Consider the following 22,846-nt stretch of genomic DNA (forward strand, 5'->3'; position numbering starts at 1 on the left):
CTGGTGTCAGAGAGCTCAGGAGTGACATGTCAGGTCAGCGAGGCAGTGTCCTATGGCACGAAGCAGAGAATAGAGGCGTGAAGCAGGAGATGGAGTGGTGGTGGTAGGTGAGCTAATGGCTCAGGTACAGGCTTGAAGGTGCAGACTGTGATTCTTTACACAGCGTACAAAGGGACAAATTATTAAAATGCGGGAACGGACGCAGAGAGTAAATGACTTGACCTAAAACCCATGGGTCAGCACCCCCACCCCTCCACCCCCATCTCCGTATGTGCATGCGTGATTGTGTCCACCCCCACACTGATTGACAGCCGCTGTCTTTGTCTAATAATGGTTTGGGTATTTTTCCCAGGCACTAAAAGAAACGCCGCTGTCCGAAGGCTCGAGTGGAGGCTGCTACACGTGGGGGTAGAAGTGTGTCCAGAAATATGGAGCCTAAATGTTAACAGATGAGACTGTTGGGGCTAATCGCTCGGTTCTCATGCTCTTTGTTTGACTTTCTAATCTCACATCCTTTTGGGGAAAAAAAACTGTATTTCAGCGCATGCTTCAGCGCACACGTATCAGCCATTTATCACCAGCTAGATTAGATTAGACCGTTCTCACTTTCTCACTTTTTAATGGTGGAAAACTACATTAGTGCACAGGTGTTTAACATTACATTGAACTGTTTTATTTTTGTAATTATGTTGCAGATGAATTCAGTTGAATTAGGATTTTACATGCACACAAAAACAGCCAGAGGAGACGGCTGTAGTCATTATATATCTTATCTGTATGTTTGTGGACTGTTAATGGGTCGGAAACGGGTCAATCTTTTATATTATTTTATTAAAAATGTTTCAAATAGTTGGCTCCAGTTGTGTTTAAAGAACAAAAGCATTTCATGTGGGCTAACGTCATACACACATCTTTAAATAACAAACATGGAATATTAGCAAGGATAATATTGATCACCAAAATCAGACATTTTTTTGTTGTATCTACTCGATCTGGAATTTTGTGTGTGCATTTCTCAAATCAGGCAGTAATAATGTATCAAAGTATATTTAATGATTACTGCACTTACACTATGTTAGTATATTTTAAATGAAAATATACATTTTAGTCCAGTTTGCCGTGGTGGCGAGATATCTGAAAAATAATACGCTGTTTAAAACGAATAAACTGTCACTACTTTTATTTTGATAATTGAAAGACGACTTTTAATAGAGTGCTTTTAGGTACCAAAATAAAACATCTGAGCACTTTTTCACCCCTCAAGGATAAACAAAAGAACAAAAATCCATTTCTTTCCAAGAGACATTTTGCTTTATTGCGTTGCCTTTGACACAAGAGTCACACAGAGGTTACAACAATCGTGTCATCGAGAAAACCTTTGATGAACTCAGAAGCTTAACGCAGATCTTAGAGAGCGGCAACGCAAAATGGAAAGATAATTGTATCATCTGCTCTAATGGCAGCTATTACAACAATGGCGATGGTGACCTGGAGGCGTGGGGGGAGCGGGAGGACGGGCCCTCTCCGGTGACCTCTGCTCGGGAAAGGGCGAGCTCAGGCAGGAGTCGGAGCGTCGGGGGCTCGCCGCCTCGTCTGGCACTGTGAACTCTCCATTCACAGCCTAACACAACAGGCAGGCATCGCTGTGACCCTGTGGGTGTGACGCTCAACCTTTGCCTTAACCTCCTGACCGGCAGTCACAGCTGCAGCTAACCGGCTCGGGCAGGTCAGGGCGCGGTGTCAACTGGAAGAGGGCGCGGGGTGAGAGATGAGAGCGGGGAAGATGGAGGGGGAGGAAATAAAGAGTAAAGGCAGAGCGACTGAAATATGAACGAGTGGCTGACAAAGAAGGTGAGGAGCTCAATAAGCCGAGGTCTTAAAGGGTCAATCCACTGAATTTAGAAATAATCATTTAAAAAAAGCCCAACATATGTCCTCAACATACCGTGCATCTGGAAGTATGCACATTACCAACAAATAAATAGGTACGCTGGAATAAAGAGGTAACAAATCAGGTTTTTACAGGATATAAAGAAATAATAATAATTTAAGTAAATTTAAAGACTGTCATTTCCTGGTGATTTAGCAGAAAAACAAACAACAGAGTGCAGACTGCATTATGGAAACCTTATGTTTAACCTTGCATAACTTCTGGGTATTTTAAAACACACAGGAAAATGTTCCTGAGTATAACGGGATTACGGCATAAATGTACAAGGCAGGGATGGCTGTAGCTCAGGTGGCAGAGCAGGTCAGCCACTAGCAGGTCGGTGGTTCAATTCCAGGCCACCTCCTGGCTGCATGCCAAATATCCTTGGGCAAGATACTAACCCCATATTTGCCTACTGGTGGTGGTCAGAGGGCCCGGTGGCGCCTGTGTCCGGCAGCCTCGCCTCTGTCAGTGCGCCCCAGGGCACTGGGCACGTTGTACATGTAGCCCAGTACATGTACTGGGCTACATGTACATGTAGCTACAATGTGGCTACAATTGTGAAAATTGTGGCTACATGTAGCCACAATTTTCTAAGCCTTGTGGCTACATGTACAAGGTACAGGTACAATACAAGGTATTGTAGCTACCTTGTAGCTACATGTGCATATCTAATTGTGTACATGTAGCCCAGTACATGTAGCTACATTGTAGCTACATGTGGCTACATTGTAGTGTAAAGCGCTATACAAATGCAGGCCATTTACCATTTACCATATTTCCAGACACGATAACTATACACAAGGTAAGTTTAGACATACGAGAGTGAGGCGAGGCTTAGAAAATTTACAGTACACTCACACTTTACAGTAAAGTTACACTACTATGTCGATTACTAACCCTGCTCGGTCACAAAAGGAAGGATGCCTGGCAGCAGCTTGGTGGCGTTTGCAGGAAAATGGACGCGTGCACTGTTGAGGTCAGTCCCGAGGCCGTTAGTGGGCTCAGTCTTCGAGTCCCAGCTGTTTGTCTGATGTGGATCCTTTTAGAGACGCCAAGCTTTAGAGTCCAATTGAGTTTATTGATAAATCTTACACAACCGTTCAGGTAGAAATCACAGTGTTTTCTATGTATTTTTTACCCCCCAAGAGCCAAAGAAAGTGCTGGATGTCATTAATGATTGCTAGATAAATAGATATTCTTTACAGGCCCAGAAAAAGGCTAAAAATATAAGAATCTAATATAAAGTAGATAAAAGCAGAAAGCTATACTCGTCATATTTATACGTGTAGCTGATGTGGTTAAGATATGGATGTCGAGATGGCTTATAAAACAGTCTCTTCCCTCCTCCACTCCAAGGCTTCCTCTGCAGCTTTCGCAGCTCCGCCCTGGCCGTGTCGACTCTCCATCGAGGCCGCCAATTTCTGCTCCAGCCGCCACACCTGCTCCCGATACTTCCTCCGTATCTGACGGTATGAACTCAAGGCTTTGCTGCGATGAAAAGATCCACATGACTTTTTAACTTTGACTCAAGCTGAGCACAAAGGGCCCGATGAACAAACACCAAAGAAGTATATTCAGCAGCTTTCTTTTTCCATTCACCTGTGAGCCTGTGTGAGGCGAGCTATCTGCTCCGCATTGTCCCTCCTGTGGGAGGAACTGTCTGAGACGGCTGCGTTCAGTGACTCATGGACCAAAGCCAGACGCTTCTTCAAGGCTTGCTCCCTGGAAAAAGAAATAGTGAGGTCAGTGGGTAAACATGCTGTGAGGTTATTCGTTTTGCTGCAAACACAAAAGATGTTTACTCACAGACTCATATTTAATATGCGTCCTTGGCCTTAGAGCCGCTGTGACGCATTGTGTTAACAGGAGTGCTTTATTTAAAAGCATTGAGCACTCTAGGTCAGAAGAGAAAAGGTGCTCTCTGAAGCTCATCGTGGAGAGAAACAGCTCGCAATTCTTTATGTGCAAAGTCTGCAGCGTTCCTAAGCAACAGTTCAAAGCGGCCAAGAGATGTCTGACACATTTTCAAACCTGATTATATTCAAGTACGTCCACATATTCAACATCCAGATAATTACTATCAGAATTATTATCAGATTTTATTGTTAAGACACGAAACTAGAAGTTGTCAAGAGCTAAAGTGCTTCTACATAGAGGCCATAAAACACCGATAGGTATGGAAAAGACCGAATCCAACCCTCACCTCTGCAGGACCGCCTGCAGCTCTTTCAGGATGGGTCTCGTCCTATAACCAGCGATGTCCCCTTCACACCCGAGCTTCGCTGCGTTCTCACAGAGCCTCTGAAACACAACGTTCAGTTAAGATAACGCCCAAAGTCCCAAAGGTGTCTTCCCTTCGCTTCTCTTCTAGCGTATGTGCACTTTGATCTAAAGCTGTGGCTGCAGGCGTCAGACTGTCATCGTGCAAAGTCTCGTGTTTTTAGCTCTGAAGTGCTTTTACACTTTAATGCTGATGGGACACTGTTGGGCGTGGACGCCGAAGTTTAATGGTAAATGGTAAATGGCCTGTATTTGTATAGTGCTTTTACTAGTCCCGCCTAGGGACCCCAAAGCGCTTTACACACCCAGTCATCCACCCATTCACACACACATTCACACACTGGTGGAGGCAAGTGTAAAGAGAAAGTGTTAACTCTTATACTGTCACGCTTGGGAGAGACATTGAAATGCTTCCTTTATTTCATGCCTCCACACGTCTGGTCAGTCTGATCTTGTAAAATGTTCTTAGAATTTCTGTTTTTAGTATGATATATATAGTATGATAACTTGAAAATGAGGTGGATTTGATATCCCAATATTGACCTCAAGGTCAAGGTCAGAGGTCAAGTTGTCTCAAAATCTTGTGAATGCAATTAATTGAGATTTTCTAATTCATACCATACAAGCTACTACGAGGCTGGGGCTGGTGGTCGCCGGTATTTCTTACAGTTCAGTGTCCAACAGACCTAATAAAGTGATCCGCGAGGCCAGGAGTGTTGTGGGGATGGAGCTGGACTCTCAAAGGGGTGTCAGAGAGGTGCTGGACGCTACCTCCCACCCACTACATGACGTGTTGGCCAGTGACAGGAGCACGCTCAGTGAGAGACAGAGGAACCATCCCTGCCTGTGGTCAGCAGTGTTGGTCAAGTTACTTGAAAAAAGTAATCAGTAACTAATTACCGATTACTTCCCCAAAAAAGTAATCCCGTTACTTAACTGATTACTTATTTTCAAATAAGTGAAAATAAGTAGAGAGAGTATGAGCGTGCAGCGTTTAAAGCGTGGAAGTACTGACCTTACTTTGAGTTTGATTCCATAAAAAGTGACAAAAACATTAGTGTCCGTTGTGCGTGGGAAGAAAACTTCTTTTTACAGCGAAAAAAAACCCTAAACTTCCAAACAAGCACCGAGTAGCTACGACGTAATGGGAAACTCACAGAGAAACTCGTGGATTCTTCCACTGACCGCGGCACACCTGCACCAGGGTAACCCTCCGCCTACCCCACTCCTGCTTTACAGGTGAAAATAGAGCAAAAGGACCGCTAGTCTTTGACTTTATTTATTTTCTGCTGTGTTTTACTTGCATCTATTTGAAAGACTGAGTGTAAACACACAAAATATTTTATTTTATGTGCTGGAATGTGGAGAAAATAGGTTTGAATGTTAAACAAATTTCTTCCAGTCAGAGAATGTTGCATTTCCTCGAATGTATTCTGATTCTAACATTTCACATCATTTGTTTTTATCATTGACGTATCAGGAACATAATACTGAGCAAAATCAGCTGGTTGAGACGTCTGCATGCACACGGGAGCATTTCTTACACGGCCTGGGCGCTGACTGAGATTTTAGGTGAAGCCAAACAGGATACAGTCTGCAGAAACCAGGCAGCGTGCAGCACAGGAAGTTTGAAAGCTATTCACATTTGTAATCTGGAGGCAGAGCCAGTGCAAATTAACATCACGGGGTGACGGAAAGCTAAAGGAGCTGTTCCACTCTTTGTCATTTGACAATGACAGAGATGCGCGGTATGAATCTGTGCTGCGGTGACAGGACAGCTCAGCAGAAGACCTTGTGGAACCAAAATATCCTTCCTGGCCTGGAGGGATTCTGCTTTTGTAGATGTGTGATTTCCCACGTGGGGCACCCATATTTGAATCGGGTCTGTCACAGTAGACCAGCGTCCTGCTCCCTCTTGCTCGTTTCACCTTGACTTTGTATTATTTTCCAATTTGAAAAAATGAAAGGATAAAACCCGTCTGGATTGCTGCTGCGGGAGTGTATCCTACCTGTTGTTCAGTCCTGCGATCCTCCACCTCCTCTTGGAGACTTTCTGGGATGAAGACTCCAGCTGCTCCCTGAGCCTTCTGGCCCATTAAACTCCACTCCAGACACCTCAGCTCCTTCTCCTTTAGGCGGATTAAAGCTCGCAGATCTGACATCTCCTCCTGAACAAAAGCAGTTATTTAAAGAGTAAATGGCAGCTACATGATTGGATAGAAGCACAAAAGCCCAGCTTTGGTTCCTCTATTGATTTGATCAATATTACCTCAGATTGTCAATGCATGAAGATTTCTATAGAATATCCTGATGTTGTGTCCCCTGATTTTTCTTTTTTGTTTGCATGTAAATTCATGAAACTCTTTCTCGTTTAGCTGGTTTGCACTTTTCTTTGAGTTATTATGAATTTATTATAAAGGCCAATCTGTATATTCATGGCGTCTCATCCACTGTATCCTGTATATGTATTTAGAGTACATGTTGCCGTTGGGATTAATTTTTAGAAAATACAACATCTCCTTTCACTGTTATGCTGATGATATCCAGATTTATTCACCTTTGAAATCTGATGTGTCTGCTTCTTTGCAACCTCTGTTCAACTGTTTACATGAAGTTAAAATTTGGTTATCACATAATTTTCTTACATTGAATGAGAATAAGACCGAAATCAAAGTCTTTGGTAGCTGATGCCCTTGGCCCTCTCGCTAGCCATCTCTCGCCCACTGTAAGGAACCTCGGAGTGTTCCTGGATGGCTCTTTTAAACTTGAGAAACACGTCTCCACTGTGGTAAAAAACAGCTTTTGCCAGTTGCGTCAGATATCCAAAGCAAAGCCGTTCCTTCCTTTAAAGGACCTTGAAAAGCTTGTCCACGCATTTATCACATCCAGACTGGACGAGTGTAACTCCCTCTACTCGGGCCTCCAACACTCTTCTCTTTACCGGCTTCAGTTAATTCAAAATGCAGCTGCACGTCTTTTAACAGGTACGAGAATCTATGAACGCATCACTCCAATTTTAGCCAAACTACATTGGCTCCCTGTTAAATATCGCATAGATTTTAAAATTCTTTTGTTCACTTTTAAAATTCTGAATAATTTAGCGCCCAGCTATCTTTCTGAACTCCTCCACTCATACAATCCCAACAGAGCACTTAGATCGTCCAATCACAGGCTCCTAGCACAACCTAGGTCTCGAATGAAGTCGAGAGGAGACCGGGCCTTTGCATCCAAGGCAGCCAGACTCTGGAATAACCTCCCTGTTCATGTTCGTACTGCCGAGTCGATCCAGTCTTTTAAATCACGTCTTAAAACTTATCTTTTTACTTTGGCTTTTGATTCTTTGAGTTGGCTGTTCTATCTTGTTGTGTTGTTACCTGTTGTTCGTTGTCCTGTTTTATTGTTTGTTTTAATTGTATCATGCTTTTACTGACTGTGAAGCACTATGGTCAACACTGTTGTTTTAATATGTGCTATATAAATAAATTTTGATTTGATTTGATTTGATAGAGTACTATGCAAACAGTGTTTTAGGAAATTATGCAATCTAAATATTTTACTCCTTTCTCTCTTTAATCTCTTTGCATCCATATTTTTGCATGCTTTTATTTTCCTGGCCGTGGTGTGATTGTAATGTACGTCATACCCTGACTGAGATCAGTTCATAAAACAGGGAAGCCTTCTCCTTCTTGTTATCAGCAGGTTTGTCTTTAGTCATGTGACCCCCTCTTTGTCCAGGTGGGCTCAGTTTGGCCTCTGCTCCTTGACCTGGCTTAGGGAGGCAAATGGCCGCCCGGTCCCTCTTCAGGCGCTCAATTTGCTGCCGGAGAGCCGCCTCCCGGTCCTCGGGCTCGGGCGTCCTGTGGGGTTACTTGCAGTGAACAAGCTGACAAAAGCACAGCCCAAGAAATTTGCATATTTGAAGTTCCTACACGGTGATGTCGAACTCTTTCGTCAGCTTTGTTGTGTGTAAGCGTTTTAAAACATCACCTCTGCCCCGTGTGACTCGGTGTTTCCGTCTCCTCTGTGACCCCTGCTGTTGAGAAGGAGGTGGACAGCTCTTCAGTCCCCATTTTCCTCAGCTGAGCTAATGGACTGTCTGGGTCCTGACTGTCACCGACCGGCTCTGATGATGGGAAAAGAGAGAACCCGACTGTGTCTGATGCTTGAAAGCCGTATATTGTACATGTCAGTGTCTGAGTGCTCTTTGGTGCGAGTATTAAAACCCGTTATTCCATCACCTGCTGAGACGCTCCGCTGAAGACTGCTTTGCTGCTTCCTGGCGTCATAAAGCGACAGCAGCTCGCCGTAGGCCTCTTCACACTCCTCACTGTCAGTCGCAAAAGACAAAACGTGACCTTGCTAATACTGTTAAACCGACCTGTGCGTGCTGATGGTTTCTGACAGGTGATAACGAACTCGTCCAGCGTTGACACAGACAGAAATATTTATTTGTACCAGTATCTGAGAGCCATCTGCAGGGCCGAGCAGTCGGACTCAAGCCTGTTCAGCCTGAGATTGATCTGCTCCGACTCTCCTTTCCTTCGCTCCAGAGCTGCAGTGAGACGTTCGTTTCTGGCCTTCAGCCTCTCGATGCATCTGCGGTAAAGTGAGGATGAGGGGATTAAGAGTGAAATGGCTTTAATGATCAAAATAACACACGTCACTAAGGAAGAAGCCGCTTCACTTGATTGGTTGAGTTAAACTTCAGCAATTAGATCATCAATCAGACCAGTGGGATTTGAGATTTGACCCTTATATGCACTTTGAGGCGGTCTTCAGGAGGTAGAGCAGGTCATCTACTAATGGCAAGGTTGGTGGTTCGATCCCTGGCTCCTCCAGCCTGTATGCTAATTATCCTTGGGCATAAAAAACGAATCCCAAGTCGGAGTGTGAATGTTAAACAGAAAGCACTGGTGAATGTGGCATGTTGTATAAAATGCTTTGAGTACTCTGTTAGAGCAGAAAGGTGATAAGAACCAGTGTTACAGATATCTACCTGAATCTGTGGGAGGTTATAAGAACATGTAGTCATAAGTCTAGTAAGTGAACGGGTCAATAAATGTGTCTTTCTTTACATACATGTAAATACAGGGACAGCGTGTGTCAACAATGTGGTAGTCGAGTTTTTATTTTTATTTATAACTCCTAAACCTTCTAAGCTGCTAATCACTCCCACCTGTTGAGCCGCTCTGTCTCAGACTCCAGGCTGAGGGGGCTGGGACAGAGACTGCCCGAGTTAACTGATCCCAGTGGAGATCCATCCCCACCCACAGTCAGAGGCGTCATGGCTCTGTTGGCTCTCCTGTGGAGTAAAGGTGAACCGGGATAGGGGGGCGAGGCCCAGTCTGGACTTAGGGCCCCAGTAGCGGGCCGGTAGGAAGGAATGTGGCCGCCAGACCTCCAGGCTTTATGGAGACCAAGCAGCTGAAACACAGGAGAAAGGCAGCTGCACTGATTCTCATGTAGTGTTTACTGATGTGATTCATTCTGGCTAATAAAGTACGAGACATCTTCTCCCACCTTGTTCTTCTCCTCTTCTACCTGGCTGATGCTGCTCTGTGGGGGGCTTCTGAGAGCAGACTCCTGTTTGTCCCCATCCAGCATGTCTTCCTGGTACTGGTCTCTTGGGAAGCTCGACCGGCACGAAATCCCAAACTCTCTTTCCATCTCTTCCAATACCTGTCAGAAATGAAGCAGGATCATGAAAGGGACTGATGGGAGTCTAAAGACAGTCTGAACAATGACATTTCTTTCTCATAAACTGATCCTTGCTGAATTTTCTTTTTTTAAAAAGAAGAAGAGCCAGTATGTGGACCTGAAGCTCTTTTTTCTTGGGCTTTGCAGCTTTAAATTACTTAATAGATATTTTACTTGTGATTATACTTATTTGTTTTTAACTTATACCTGGCTGGCTTTAACCCAGTTCTCTTGAGCTGCTCTCAGATGCTCTCTGTGCTTTTCCTGGTCAGAAGCTGTGATGGGGGCCGCCCAGGTCCTTCTGAAGCTGATGGAGTCCTCCACTGATGATAAAACCTCCTGCAGTTTGCTCCAGACAACACCACTGCCTCCTAGTGGATAGAAAGCAAAGGTGCAGGGATATATGTACTATATGATGCTCAAACAAACATAAAATATGCAATAAAGGACATAAACATAAAATATTAATTGTTCTCTTTGGTGGAAGCTTCTGGATTTGCATGGCATCCAAACTGATAAGATCTGCTGATGAACGAGTGACGCTATGGTAACGCCAACCTTGGTCATTCAGTGGAGGTTTAGATGTTGGGCTGTTTCTTTCTGGGCTGCTTCTAACGAGCCGGTGAGACAGAAGATCTGGAACCAGAGGCCTGGATGGAGCCGGCGGTCTCGTGTCATCTGGTTCACTGCAAGAGTAGTGCGTTTACACGAGCTATAGGTTGAATATCAAACTCCCTATTAATGTGAAAATATGTGTGGTATTGCCCACAAGGATGAATACAAATCCACAGATTTCAAGTGTCTTGTAAGGATGGCATTAGTATTCAAGTCAAAGTCGAGCCAAAGGTGATGCTGCAGTAAATCCAGCCGTCGCGCCGGGCGCCTCGCTTACCTCGGAGCTTTTAGTGACCCCATCTTCTTGTTCAGTTCAGCAATGATGTTGAGCAGCGTGCCCACTTCAGCCTCACACTGAGCCAGCTCTGCTGGTGTAGGCTCGAGGATGACTGCAGGGTCACAGCCCTCGTGGTAGAGGGAGATATAGTCACTCGGGCTCATCGCCTCCTTGTCACACCTTGACCCTGCATCCAGACTGTCACATCTGCCTCGCCTGAAATCCTACAAAAACAAACGTGTTTGGACTGAAAGAAAAAATAACTTGGTGGACCCATTCATTTAGTTTTTTGCTGTTTTTTTGTATATTTCGTGCACCAATAATAACACACATCACACCCGAAGCCTTCTTTCGTCCTGTGAACAAGCACCTTTCAGCGAGTACAGCAAAATAATCTAATCATATAATGTATCAGCATTAAAAATCTGTTACGCTATTGAGCCAAACATGTTTGGCAGCTATTGTTCTGAGCAACGGAAAAGGAGGAAACTAAAACATCCTGACATCCAACTTCCTGCCAAGCAAATATTTGTGGACCGAACCATCTATTGTTTTCATGAAGCTGAACAAATCTCTCAGACACAAAATGTTGAATCAGAACAAAATGTAACTCTTTTATTATGAAATTAACTACAGTTAGATGTAGAATGAAAATGTACTTTTTAAACGATTAAACACATACATCTTTTTAATAACACACGTATATATGGTGCAGGCCAGAGTTGGCAACATACTTGAAATTCCTTATCCTCATTACCAAACTATTCCCAGTCAGTGTCAGAGAAAAGTCATTTAGGCATGAAAAGGGGGAATAAAGACTTTACGCATGCTGTCAGACCAACTCTCTTCAGATTTGTGGATTTAATTACTTATGTGCAAAGTTCATGTTTTCAAACAGTAAAGAGTCTTACTCTGCCTTATCGATGGGGCAGATTAAATCATTTAAAAGTCTCTATTATGAGGCTGCAGCAGTTCTGCAAACAACAGTTCTTCTCTTATGGGGCATATTGGAGCAACATGCGACATCTGCATTAGACATTTACCAGTGACAGCTTTGAACTGCATTACAAACTCATATACTGTGTCACATATCATAAGCTTTACTGGATTTATGTTGCTCTCGATCTCACTACACCTTCAAAACAATCCCTCAAACATTTCATCATAACTTACCTCCATGCTCGCTGATCTGTGTGACTGCAGAAGTGACTCAGTTTATCACGTGTGTAAAAAAAATAAAATAAAAAAATTGACAAAATGAGGGTCTGTTTTCTTCCGTCCTACTATTTTGTGTAATTATATTTTCCAAGAGTCAGTCAGTCTCTGTAATAAGTCTGCTCTCGCCATGTCTGCCTAACACTGTTTTGTGTGATGGGTGAAGTAAGTGGAAAAGTCATCCCCACCCATTCCCTTTCACTCTGAGTCCTTTCCTGTTTTGTCCGTAGTGTGCTTCCATGTCTGATTATGACCAAAGGGGGTGTGAATTATCCAATCTGGTTATAATGTGATATATACGCAGGAAAATGCTACCTGTTTATTTTTTGGATACATTCTGCACACCGGTGTTGGCAAAAATATAGTAAAAGACTCACTTTGGTAGAATAAATTCAATACATCAATAAAGCAATCGATTACTTATGCATGACAGTATCTGTGGACTCAAACAAAGCTTTTTATGATACTACTACTACTGTTACTGCAGTAAAAACTATATTATTAGGTCAGCAAAACTGTTTTTGAGCACCACAATCCATAAACTTCATTACCCACAATTCCATTGTACCCGTTCCAGTTTCTGGTTATATCATTTCCGTTCAGGAAGTGTCCGTTCAAAACAAATGTTAGCTCGCTGTTGGAATATTTCTTAGTCTTCAATGAGTTTTTATCGTATATAAATACAAGACCTGTCGTAATAATTAAGTAAGTGTCTGTTCTTCTTCTTCCAAATGTAAAAGTTATACTTTAGTTCACAGAGTGACTGATTTGACGTATTTGTTTTAGTTAAAGCTAACTAATGCTAACGGCTAATGTTGCTACAGCCGTGGAGCATCAGCTGCTCTGTCTGCTGTGGTTTTTAGCACTTTGTCAGGTTTTCTGGTCGCATTGACTCAAGCTTTTACCAATTAATAATATTTCCTGTAAATATACACCACTGCGTTTATCTACACATTACACTCGCGCTAACACGTAGAGAAGCAGTCCTTATGTGTAAAATGAACTTTACACTGGACTGAGTTTGCACTGAAAGTAGAAATATGATTTTAAAGTTGACGAGAATGGTTGTGTGGTGGGACAAGCGGTGTTTGCCGTTTATGAGAAGCCCGTGTTTAGGATTTCAGGTGGATTTGCACTTGTTGGTCTTTGTGAAGGATGGACAGCAAGCAAAGTTAAAAATATTATACCAGCCTTTTAATGTCAAGTGATTCCATCACCTGTTAAATGCTAGAAATCTTTGAGATCCAGAATAACTTACCTAACTTCACCTCACCACCTCCACTTCTGTAGCTTCCTCCTTTATCAATGGACACACCAGAGCCCGGCCAGGCAGATGGAGAGGAGCGTCTCGTAGAGCTCCGACCTCGAACGCGCTCCAACCCAGAGGGTGCTGAGGACCGACGAAGCAGCACTGGCAGCCTCGGAGGCAACGGGAACCCCAGCATATCTCAGCCTGCCGTGGGAAGTCGCGTGGAGGGAGAAGGTGAGGCCTCGACCAGCGACAGCCCTCCAAGTTCCACCACCGCAACCATCTCAGTGTCTACGGCTCAGGCTGTGGCTCCCACTGCCGTCACAGGTGCGACTGCTGCGGCCAGTGCTGCGGTACCACTGTCCACTACGGCCGTGTCAACCAAAGACAGGCCAAAGTCGACACAGCAGCACCCCACACTCACCACGTCTATCCCTTCACCGGCAGAGTATCAGCTCAGAGTGCCGCGCGTAAACTGCCCAGAGAAAGTGGTGGGTCCACTTAGCATTTCTGATTTTTGAAGAGTCACAAGAAAAAAAGTAATTTTCACTGTCAGTTCTTCTCTTTTACGACAGATTATCTGCTTAGATCTTTCTGAAGAGATGTCTTTGCCAAAGCTGGAGTCCTTTAACGGGTAGGCGGCTGCATGTTCAACTTCATTGTGTGTCATCAAAGTTTCACCACCTAATTTGACTGTTTTTCAAGGTCTAAAACGAATGCTCTGAACATATCCCAGAAGATGATTGAGATGTTTGTCAGAACAAAACACAAAATTGACAAACGGCATGAGTTTGCTCTGGTGGTCGTCAACGATGACGCCCTGTGGGTGAGTACGAGAGCTGTTGTTTCTTTCTTATGTGTTACTTCTAAAAAATGTAGACGACTCAACACACTCTTAGCCGTTTGTTTGGGTATGATCATGTAGTTCCTTTTTGTTGTTGTTGTCTATGGCGGTTGAATGCACTTCCCTAATGTAACGTCATTTAATCCATCTGTGGACATATCTCAGCTGTCAGGCTTTACCTCTGATCCCAGGGAGCTGTGTAGCTGCTTGTATGACCTGGAGACCAACGTGTGCGAGTCCTTCAGTATCCTTAAACTGAAATTGACAAAAAAAATGCTAGTAACTTCTAGATGTTTGGTTTCAACCCTTAACTCCCCTTTTATAGACCTGGAAGATCTCCTTAATGTCATGTAAGTAACAGATCTGCTGTAAATTTGATTAAAAATGCGAGGTTTTTTTTAGCTTTTTTTAGTGTTTCAACTGAGTGTTTGCTCATTTTGTGCCTTTGCAGACGTCAGAAAATCGAGCTGCCGTTGATGGAGAATATTCAGACTATCCCGCCTCCGTATGTTGTGCGGACTGTGCTTATCTACAGCCGTCATGCTGGGCAGCTGCAGTTCAACCCATCTGAGGCTGTTAGTGTAAGAACAGCACAGTCTCTCTTTGTGTCTGTATTTTAGTTTTTACACGTGCGACCTGTTCCTGACTGTGCACTTTGTGTTTCTCTGTCCTGTCACAGAAAATGCTGCAGTCGCCATATTTTTTCTTCGACGTGGTCTATTTGCACAACGGGGTGGAAGAGCAGGGGGATGAGACCAGCTGGAGGGTGAGTGCAGACGCTGGTGATGGAGGGTTATTGGTTCAAACTGTGTGCAGCAGCTCCATGTATCAGGTTTGACGCCCTTTTACCTTCAAAAGTGCCTTAAATCTGTATGGCACAGGTTCAACAAGGTGCTGGAAACATTCAGAGGTCTCGCTCCATAAACCATTGCATCAAATAGCATCCAGTCTCAAACTGACCGCAGCCTTAGACTGTCACTGACCGGGTTGTTAAAGGAGTCAAACAAGCTTCATGCTGTGCCACAGCGATGCAGTTACTGTCTTACCAAAGGGGGGAACGTGTGGATGATTATTAATATGAGGAATAAGAAAACAGAGGAACATAAAATAACTCGTGATCAAGATCAAATCTGCTAAAATAAGTTAGTTCAGTGGATAAGACGACACAATAATGGCACACTGTGCGTGAGTGCTTTACTGACAACAAACTTGAGCTAGCAAGTATTACACAAACCACACTATACTCTCATTGGTTACGTTCTCAGGTACACGCGATCAGTTGCTTGTTAATGCAAATATCCAATCGGCCAATCACATGTCAGCATAGCAGGTGATTTACGTCACTTTAAACGTGACGTGTTTTGGTGCCGTAATGTTGAAGCAGACGGGCTACGACAGCAGGAGAGCCACTGGCTGCCACTCCTGTCAGTTACAAACAGGAAACTGAGGCTACACTCCACACAGGTTCAACACAATTAGAAGATTGGAGTGCGGCAGATATTTCCTTGGCACACTTTGGTCCTTTTAGTACCAGCTGAGAATCGTTTAAACCAGGGGTGTCTCGAGGGTGTCCTGCAGGTGAGGGCTGCCACCATTAGTCGACTAGTCACGATTACGTCGACTATCAAAATCGTCGACGACTGATTTAATAGTCGACGTGTCGTTTGAAGCTTTGTAAGATCACAAAAGACGCAGGAATAAGTAGTAGGATTTAAGAGTGTAATAACGGACTGAAACAGAAGATGGCAGCACTGCATGTACAAGGATGCCAGCTGCCGTTAAACCCCGAAGAAGAAGAAGCTGTGTCCCAGAATTCATAGCGCAGCCCAGCTCAGTTTCCAACAATGGCGGCAGCTAGTTAGTTTTTATATTACTCTTATTATTCTTTCTGGGTCACAAAATAAACGTTTAACATATTTTCAGGTGAGAATGTAGCTGTGTAAACCTCAAATATCTGCTCAGTTTATCAAGACACCACATATTTTCAAAAGCGCTCCGACGTTTTCGGAGACGTCTGTTACCCACTAGCTCGATAGCTAGCCGGGGGCTAGGCTAACTAGAGCCGTGAGAACACCGGACTCCCGGGAAATTGTTTTCAAACCCACCGCCGTCTTTCGCTACTCAGGTTAAACATGATATATAAGTCACTTAGATAACTTAAAAATGTTATTGTTTGGCTTCTTTTTTAGTATTTTATTTGTTCCTGAGTAAATCAGTTTGGCTGAGATTAAAGTTATAGTTTTTACACAGCTGAATAAACATCAAGCAGACAGCTGATTATCAGAAGTGTGAGATGCTCCAGAATTTACTCCGGTGTCCTGTTATATTTTAGATAACAAGGAGTTTATTAAACTTCACCGAAACAATCTGCACATTTCATTAAAATTTAATAAACTATCATCTTGTCTTTATTTTTAGTTAGCACAGACCTTAAACACTTAAAGCTGTAAGCTAATGATAGTTATATAAGAGCAGATGCTGCTGGTGCAATAAGCTGTACGTTTTACGTCCAATGGATGATGATCTGATTAGTCGACTATCAAAATAATCGTTTGTGGCAGCCCTACTGCAGGTTTTAGATCTCACCCTGGGACAACACACCGGAATCAAACGATGAGTTCATTACCAGGCCTCTGGAGAACTACAAGATATTTAAACCTACTGTGTTGGATCAAGGACACATTTGAAACCTGCAGGACACCTTGAGGCCTGGAGTTGGACACCCCTGGTTTAAATGTACAGAGTAGTGTTGCTGACCACAGTGATGCGATCTCCTGATGGCTGCTCCCAGCAGCGTAACGCACCGTCTCATAAAGCTTAAATCATCTCAAGCTGGTTTCTTGAATCTGACGATGAGATCGCTGCACTGCCTCTGCCGTTAGAGCGCGTTGGCCTTTTGGATGTGGTGGAACGGGAGATTTCCACGATGACTGTGCAGCAAGTGCGTGATGCTATCATGTCAAGATGAACCAAAAACTCTGAGAAATGTTTCCAGCGTTTTGTTGAATCAGTGACCCAAAGGATTGAGACAGCTGAGACAAGCGGTACCAACAAGGTCCAGTGAGTGTATGTTGTAACCTTTGAATGGATCCAAACCTTTACTTGACTAAATATAAAGTACGTCCTTGTTTCTCTTCAGTGTTCAGCATGTTTGAAAAGCCTCTGTGGCATGTTAAATGTAATCAGGGCACCGCTGTAGTTACTGGTTTGAGCGTTAAAGCTCTGCTCTGAGGCAATTCACTGCATGTCTCCCAGCTTTCATGTCTTCTCCACTGTCCCATCTCATTAAAGGCTAAACCCCCCCCCCCCAAAATATATATTTGAGAAAATAAACCATCTATACCTCCAAGCTTATCTTTTAAAATATTTTCTGCACATTGTAAGACAGCGATGCCAAACTCTGGGCTGTGGAGCTTTTGCACGCCCGACTCACCTTCAAACCCTTTTCTGCTCTTGTGTTCACACCCAGTGATGATCAAACTGCTGCACCGACACTAACAACCAGCACCGGCCTTTTGATTCTGTATGTAATAATCTGTTTTACACTGTCTCACCTGATATTCTCTTAAACTGAGTATTTGCTTTTTCTCCAGGACAACTACACCTCGTTCAGTAACCTGGACTCTAAGGGCATGTGTTATCGCTTTGAGGTTTCCTTAGGCGGACCCGCCATTGAGCTGCACAATTGCATGGCCAAACTTCTGGCTCACCCTTTACAAAGGCCTTTCCAGAGTCATGCATCTTACAGCCTGCTGGAGGGGGACGACCCCCAGGACATCGAGGCAACAGTTTAAAATGGGACACTGGCTTCTCTGTGAAATCCACACACACGCGCTTCGGTTTTTCCTCCACATTATGACCATTTTTTTTCTCTTAGCTGCTGTAATTCATGTATTATTTGGGATGTTGGTGTAGATCTAAGGATAACCAAGGGGTTTGTATGTCCATACTAAAATAGACGAGTGATTTTTCTCATCTTAACTGCAGAAATCATGCAGCTGTTAGCTGCAGGTGTCGTGACAATGATTAAAAGTCCCAGAATCCAAGAAAAAGGTAAAAGAGCAGCTAAACGGTGTAACGCATCATTTATCCCTTGTTGCTTTCTAACACACCACACTGCTCCAAAGCAGGCGATCAGGAAACTAATGAACCTTAATTTGAAGTAGTGAATCACAGAGACACGTGTCATGAAGTCTGTGATCCTGCCTGTACTTCTGTTGCCTGTTTTAATCTTTGTTTTATAACGGCTCGTTTTCTTTCTTAGCTGTCACACTTACGTTATGTTACATAGGCAATGAAAAAATAAAGGGTACGATTGTAAAAATGTCCCTTTGCACTGCCCGTAGATGCACTCGAAACACGTCGTGTACAGATGACGTTTGTACAACTTTTTCTGCGGATTAAAAAAGTTTGTTTAATGACACTTGTCGTGTTCGTGTATTTGATGTCTTTTTTTTTTTTTTTTTTTTCGGTGCACAAGGTCATTTAATCACGTGTCTTTTTCTTTTTTTCTTTTTTTTCCCCTCTTTATAAAGTTTTGCACATGTAATTTGACATATCAGGCCCAATACAGCAAGTACCAACCGATATAAAGACATATATCAAAACAAATTAGGCCATTAAAATTCAGATGATAACAATAAAACAGAAAAAAGGAAGAAAAACAAAAAAACAAACACCCACGCACAGAAAACAACAAAAAACAAGCAAACAAATTTTTTTTTTAAAAATCAACTCCCTCCCAAAACCATAACAAAAGGGAACCCTGTGGTACAAAAGTTTAGTCTGTAAGTGTTTTAAATGAGTTAAAGTAAATGATAAAAGGCTGCCACATCTGTGAGAACTTATTAACATGTCCTCTGAGTCTAAATTTTATTTTCTCCATTTTTAAAAAGAACATAACATCTTCCAGCCAACGTGATCAGGCTGGAGGGTGAGGAGCTTTCCAAGACAACAAAATTCGATGCCGTGCCAGCCGTGAAGTGAAAGCGATAATATCCAGTGGCTTACGACTAAGGTTCAGGGTGGCGTCCTCAGAAACACCAAAAATGGCAACTAGTGGACATGGTTCGAGAGTAACGCTCAAAACATGAGAGAGCACTTCAGAGTAAAAAGTCCAGTATAATTGAAGTGACGGGCAGGCAAAAAACATATGAGTTAAATCACAGGGGGACGTGTTGCATCTGTTGCACAGGTCAGGAATGCTGGGGTATATTTTAGATAATCTAAAAGTTGAGAAGTGTAATCTGTATACCGTCTTAAACTGAATAAGGGAGAGTCTTGCACATGAGGCTGAAGAATGAATTCTGTCAATTACTTTGTCCCAGTAACCTTCAACAAACTGAAGACCCAGCTCCTGTTCCCAACTCGAGGCAATTTTCTTGGTTGAGTAATTGCCCGATGCCATAATTAAAGTATATATTTGTGATATTAGAGCCTTACTGTGAGGCTTCAACTGGAATAAGTCTTCCCACCAAGGCTTGAGAGGCTGTGATGTCATTTTTTTAATGTCTAGCTTTTGTCAGGAGATGGCAGCAAAGCCTCTGCTGTTCTTCAGCTGTTGTGGTCTAACCTCACTGCAGCTCAGATGTCTTTATATTCATGTTTATGGCGGTGATTAAGCAGTTGAGCAGCAGACGCCATTGTAAACAGGAAGTCTTCTCCAGTTGTAGCATTCAGTGTGGAGGTTCTCAGTCTGGTTCTGATGCTTCACGTGCTGATGAAGTGAAGCTCTGACAGCATCAGTCATGTCTATCATATTCAGTTTGGTTCCCCTCGTTGTTGGTGAGCTGCAGCGCTCTGTCCCCCGGGTTGAGAATCGCCGCTTTAGCTGTAAAATATGTTTTCCTGTCACCTCAAAGATGTCTCGTCTGTTATCTTAAAAGGTGTCTTATCACGGTCTTTAGCCATTTGGTTTCCTGCTTTTGTTCACGTTATCTAACACCTCGTTCCCGACTCGTTGTCTTCTGTCACTCTTAACATGCCTCATAAATAAGTTTTTTCCACTTGAGGACAGGTTGTCAGGGAGACAATAGGGAGCAGGAAAGCTTCGGGCTCGGAGGCCCTTTCCCCTTTCACACCCTTCCCCGGCAGACCCGACTGCGCCTGACGTCACCGGCTCTGCCGTGGGTGGGACGGGGGGTGAAGGGTGTCTGCGCTCTGCAGGGAGAATTTGTTATTCCCCATCCCCACAGAGTGACAGGTCCCTATTGTTTTCCCTCCTTCACTCCTCCACTACCATGACTCCTTTCCGTGCTCGTTCAGGACAGGATGTGCTGGGAAACAAATTTTTTTGTTTGGCATTTTCTGCTTTTACTCCTTAAATGGTTTATATTGTTCATCAAGCAGCAGGGGAATACATCAGTCTGCAGCAGCTATAATTAAATAGGAATATTTCCTGTTGTTTCTTCATTATTTTTATATCACATGAAGTCATGAGTAAAAAAAACAACATAAGCAGTCTTACTAAAGTACTGAACGTCTGTGCTTCTGGTGCACATGAGTCCTGACTGGTTGGATATTTATCTGAGAAAATATGATGTATGTAGTTTATGCAAACTGGCTTTGACTGTGGTGTGGTTGTTGATGCCCGCTGAGCTGCTTGGAGTATTTGAGAAACTGTTGATCTGCTGGGATTTTACTGCACAACCATCTCTAGTGTTAAAAAAGAGGTTTTATTTATGTAGTGGCAAATCACAACTGTTACTTTATACTGTAAGGTCAAGACCGTACAGTAATACAGAGCGCTTCAACCAACGTTTGTAGAAGAGCATCTATGAACGACTGTGGCAGATGGGCCCCAGCAGCAGGAGTCCTCGCCTGCCAACAGGCAGTGTTGGGAAGGTTACTTTTAAAATGTATTCCATTACAGATTACAGAATACATGCCCCAAAATGTATTCTGTAACGTATTCCGTTACGTTACTCAATGAGAGTAACGTATTCTGAATACTTTGGATTACTTAATATATTATCATGCTGTTTACAACTACATGAATGTACTATTGCTGTGATTTATTACTGTTACTGAAGGTCCGCGGCTCCGAACCGTAGTAAAGGGACCTCTGGCTAATACGTCGGGTTCGTGTTGGGCTCGTAGCCGAAAACTAGCTTTACTTTGTTTTTGTTTGGTTTTTTTTGAAAATATTTTTATTGAAAAACAACAACAGTACTTGCAGTTACCGAAATACAATCAACCTTTCTTCATTTTTCTAAGTAAATAAACTTTTATTTATATATATATATATATATATATATATATATATATATATATATATATATATATATATATATATAAATAAATAAAAGTTTATATTATATATATATATATATATATATATATATGAAAAAAAAAAAAATATATATGATATATATATATATATTTTTTTCATATATATATATATATATATATATATATATGAAAAAAAACAACGCATTCTAAAAGAAAGACACCCCCCCCGTCCCACACAGATCAACACAACCATCAAACATATTAGAGGAATATAACAGTAGCAGAAGTACATTTAAACAGGCAATACCTCTAGACTAGCAAAATAAGAGATAAAGGGTTGCCACTTGTGAAAAAATTTGGCTGTGCAACCTCTCAACGTATATTTAATTTTTTCAAGTTTTAAAAAAAATATGACATCTTTAAGCCACTGGGTAATAGTAGGATACTTAACTTTGTTGTCTGGGTCAAGTTTGCTAGCAGAGACAGAGAGAGGCGTTGAAAGGCTGCTCCAACAGAACTTATTGTTTCAGAGGAAAACACGAACACGGTGTACAGTCGAGTCTTAATAGCTTACTTACAACTGGGCTCGTCAGGCTCTCTTCTTGGCTGCAGTGGTTATTATTATATTTACATGCTTCCAGCTCCCGTTTCTGCTCGATGACAGCTCGTACTTTTCCTTTTTCTCCCTCCCTCGCTCACAGACACATAACGTGTATGACAGTCCATTCTCCCTGCAGCACGGACTACACTGCCCATGATGCTACATTCTTTAGAGCTGTACCTGTAGCATTCTGCCTATTAGCTTAGCATAACAACAACAACAACAAAAAGGCCTCTCTCACCCAGGAAACAGAGAGAGAGAGCGTCACCCTGTAACCATGGCAACCCTAACGCTGCCTGGAACAACAGAACGTAGCTGTCAAACAAAACCCAAACAGTCCTGACCCGCCACAATATGAAACAGGGAAGTACCGCCGTGTAATCCATTTATTTCAACAAAGTAACTGTATTCTAAATACCACCTTTTTAAACGGTAACTGTAACGGAATACAGTTACTCATATTTTGTATTTTAAATACGTAACGGTGGTACATGTATTCCGTTACTCCCCAACACTGCCAACAGGAAGCTGAGGATTGAAACTGGACCACAGGAGATTAGAAAAATGTTGCCCGGTCTGTGGAGTTTTGATTTCTGCTGCAAATAGCATGAAATCAAATCATCGACCTCATCCCGCTGCAGCCCAGCCTGGGTGTTGTTGCTAGGTCCACATCTATGACTGCAGTGCACCTTCTTCTGATGCCGCTGTGATGCTGTCGCACCAATATGGACCAAAATCCCTGAGAAATGTTTGCAGCACTTTGTTGTTTCTGTGCCACAAATTATTATTAAGGTGCTTCTGAATGCAAAAGTGGGTCCGACCCGTCACCACCGAGGCACAATGAAGTGATCACTTATTTTAAACCCTAATTTAAGGTCATAGTTAGCCACAGTCCTCTGCAAAGG

At 42.9% G+C, this 22,846-nt stretch overlaps 2 protein-coding genes across 3 annotated transcripts; one reads left to right on the forward strand and one right to left on the reverse strand.

The window, feature by feature from the left end:
- Positions 1 to 1,288: 1,288 nt before the first annotated feature.
- ushbp1 (Usher syndrome 1C binding protein 1) lies at positions 1,289 to 12,273 on the reverse strand. Of its 2 annotated transcripts, XR_014870280.1 has the most exons (15): positions 11,976 to 12,273; positions 10,803 to 11,026; positions 10,469 to 10,596; positions 10,118 to 10,281; positions 9,734 to 9,892; positions 9,390 to 9,637; positions 8,669 to 8,809; positions 8,452 to 8,540; positions 8,201 to 8,336; positions 7,857 to 8,070; positions 6,223 to 6,381; positions 4,137 to 4,234; positions 3,533 to 3,655; positions 2,748 to 3,421; positions 1,289 to 2,234 (listed from the first exon to the last, which is right to left on the reverse strand). XR_014870280.1 is itself a non-coding variant. In XM_085138356.1 (14 exons), the coding sequence occupies exons 1-14, from the start codon at positions 11,979 to 11,981 to the stop codon at positions 3,256 to 3,258; spliced, it is 2,055 nt and encodes a 684-aa protein (XP_084994482.1). In that variant the 5' UTR covers positions 11,982 to 12,273; the 3' UTR covers positions 1,289 to 3,255. The 2 variants fall into 2 exon arrangements, 1 of the variants encoding a protein (XP_084994482.1); XM_085138356.1 differs by having other exon boundaries at positions 1,289 to 3,421.
- Positions 12,274 to 12,588: 315 nt separating this feature from the next.
- Positions 12,589 to 18,539, forward strand: babam1 (BRISC and BRCA1 A complex member 1). Its single transcript, XM_085138357.1, has 9 exons — positions 12,589 to 12,722; positions 13,308 to 13,757; positions 13,842 to 13,900; positions 13,972 to 14,092; positions 14,276 to 14,354; positions 14,436 to 14,460; positions 14,562 to 14,691; positions 14,790 to 14,876; positions 17,704 to 18,539. The coding sequence occupies exons 2-9, from the start codon at positions 13,323 to 13,325 to the stop codon at positions 17,902 to 17,904; spliced, it is 1,137 nt and encodes a 378-aa protein (XP_084994483.1). The 5' UTR covers positions 12,589 to 12,722; positions 13,308 to 13,322; the 3' UTR covers positions 17,905 to 18,539.
- The last annotated feature ends 4,307 nt before the right edge of the window (positions 18,540 to 22,846 follow it).

Source organism: Neolamprologus multifasciatus, chromosome 17 (genome assembly GCF_963576455.1).
Source record: "Neolamprologus multifasciatus chromosome 17, fNeoMul1.2, whole genome shotgun sequence".
NCBI lineage: Eukaryota > Metazoa > Chordata > Actinopteri > Cichliformes > Cichlidae > Neolamprologus > Neolamprologus multifasciatus.

Coding starts and splice junctions, on each gene's coding strand:
- ushbp1 (XM_085138356.1), bottom strand. Junction 10,597..10,802: donor GGGTCACTAAAAGCTCCGAG/GTAAGCGAGGCG, acceptor CTACTCTTGCAG/TGAACCAGATGACACGAGAC. Junction 9,638..9,733: donor TAGAAGAGGAGAAGAACAAG/GTGGGAGAAGAT, acceptor CCTGTGTTTCAG/CTGCTTGGTCTCCATAAAGC.
- babam1 (XM_085138357.1), top strand. CDS start 13,323: ATGGACACACCAGAGCCCGGCCAGGCAGATGGAGAGGAGCGTCTCGTA. Junction 14,093..14,275: donor TCAACGATGACGCCCTGTGG/GTGAGTACGAGA, acceptor GACATATCTCAG/CTGTCAGGCTTTACCTCTGA. Junction 14,692..14,789: donor ACCCATCTGAGGCTGTTAGT/GTAAGAACAGCA, acceptor GTCCTGTCACAG/AAAATGCTGCAGTCGCCATA.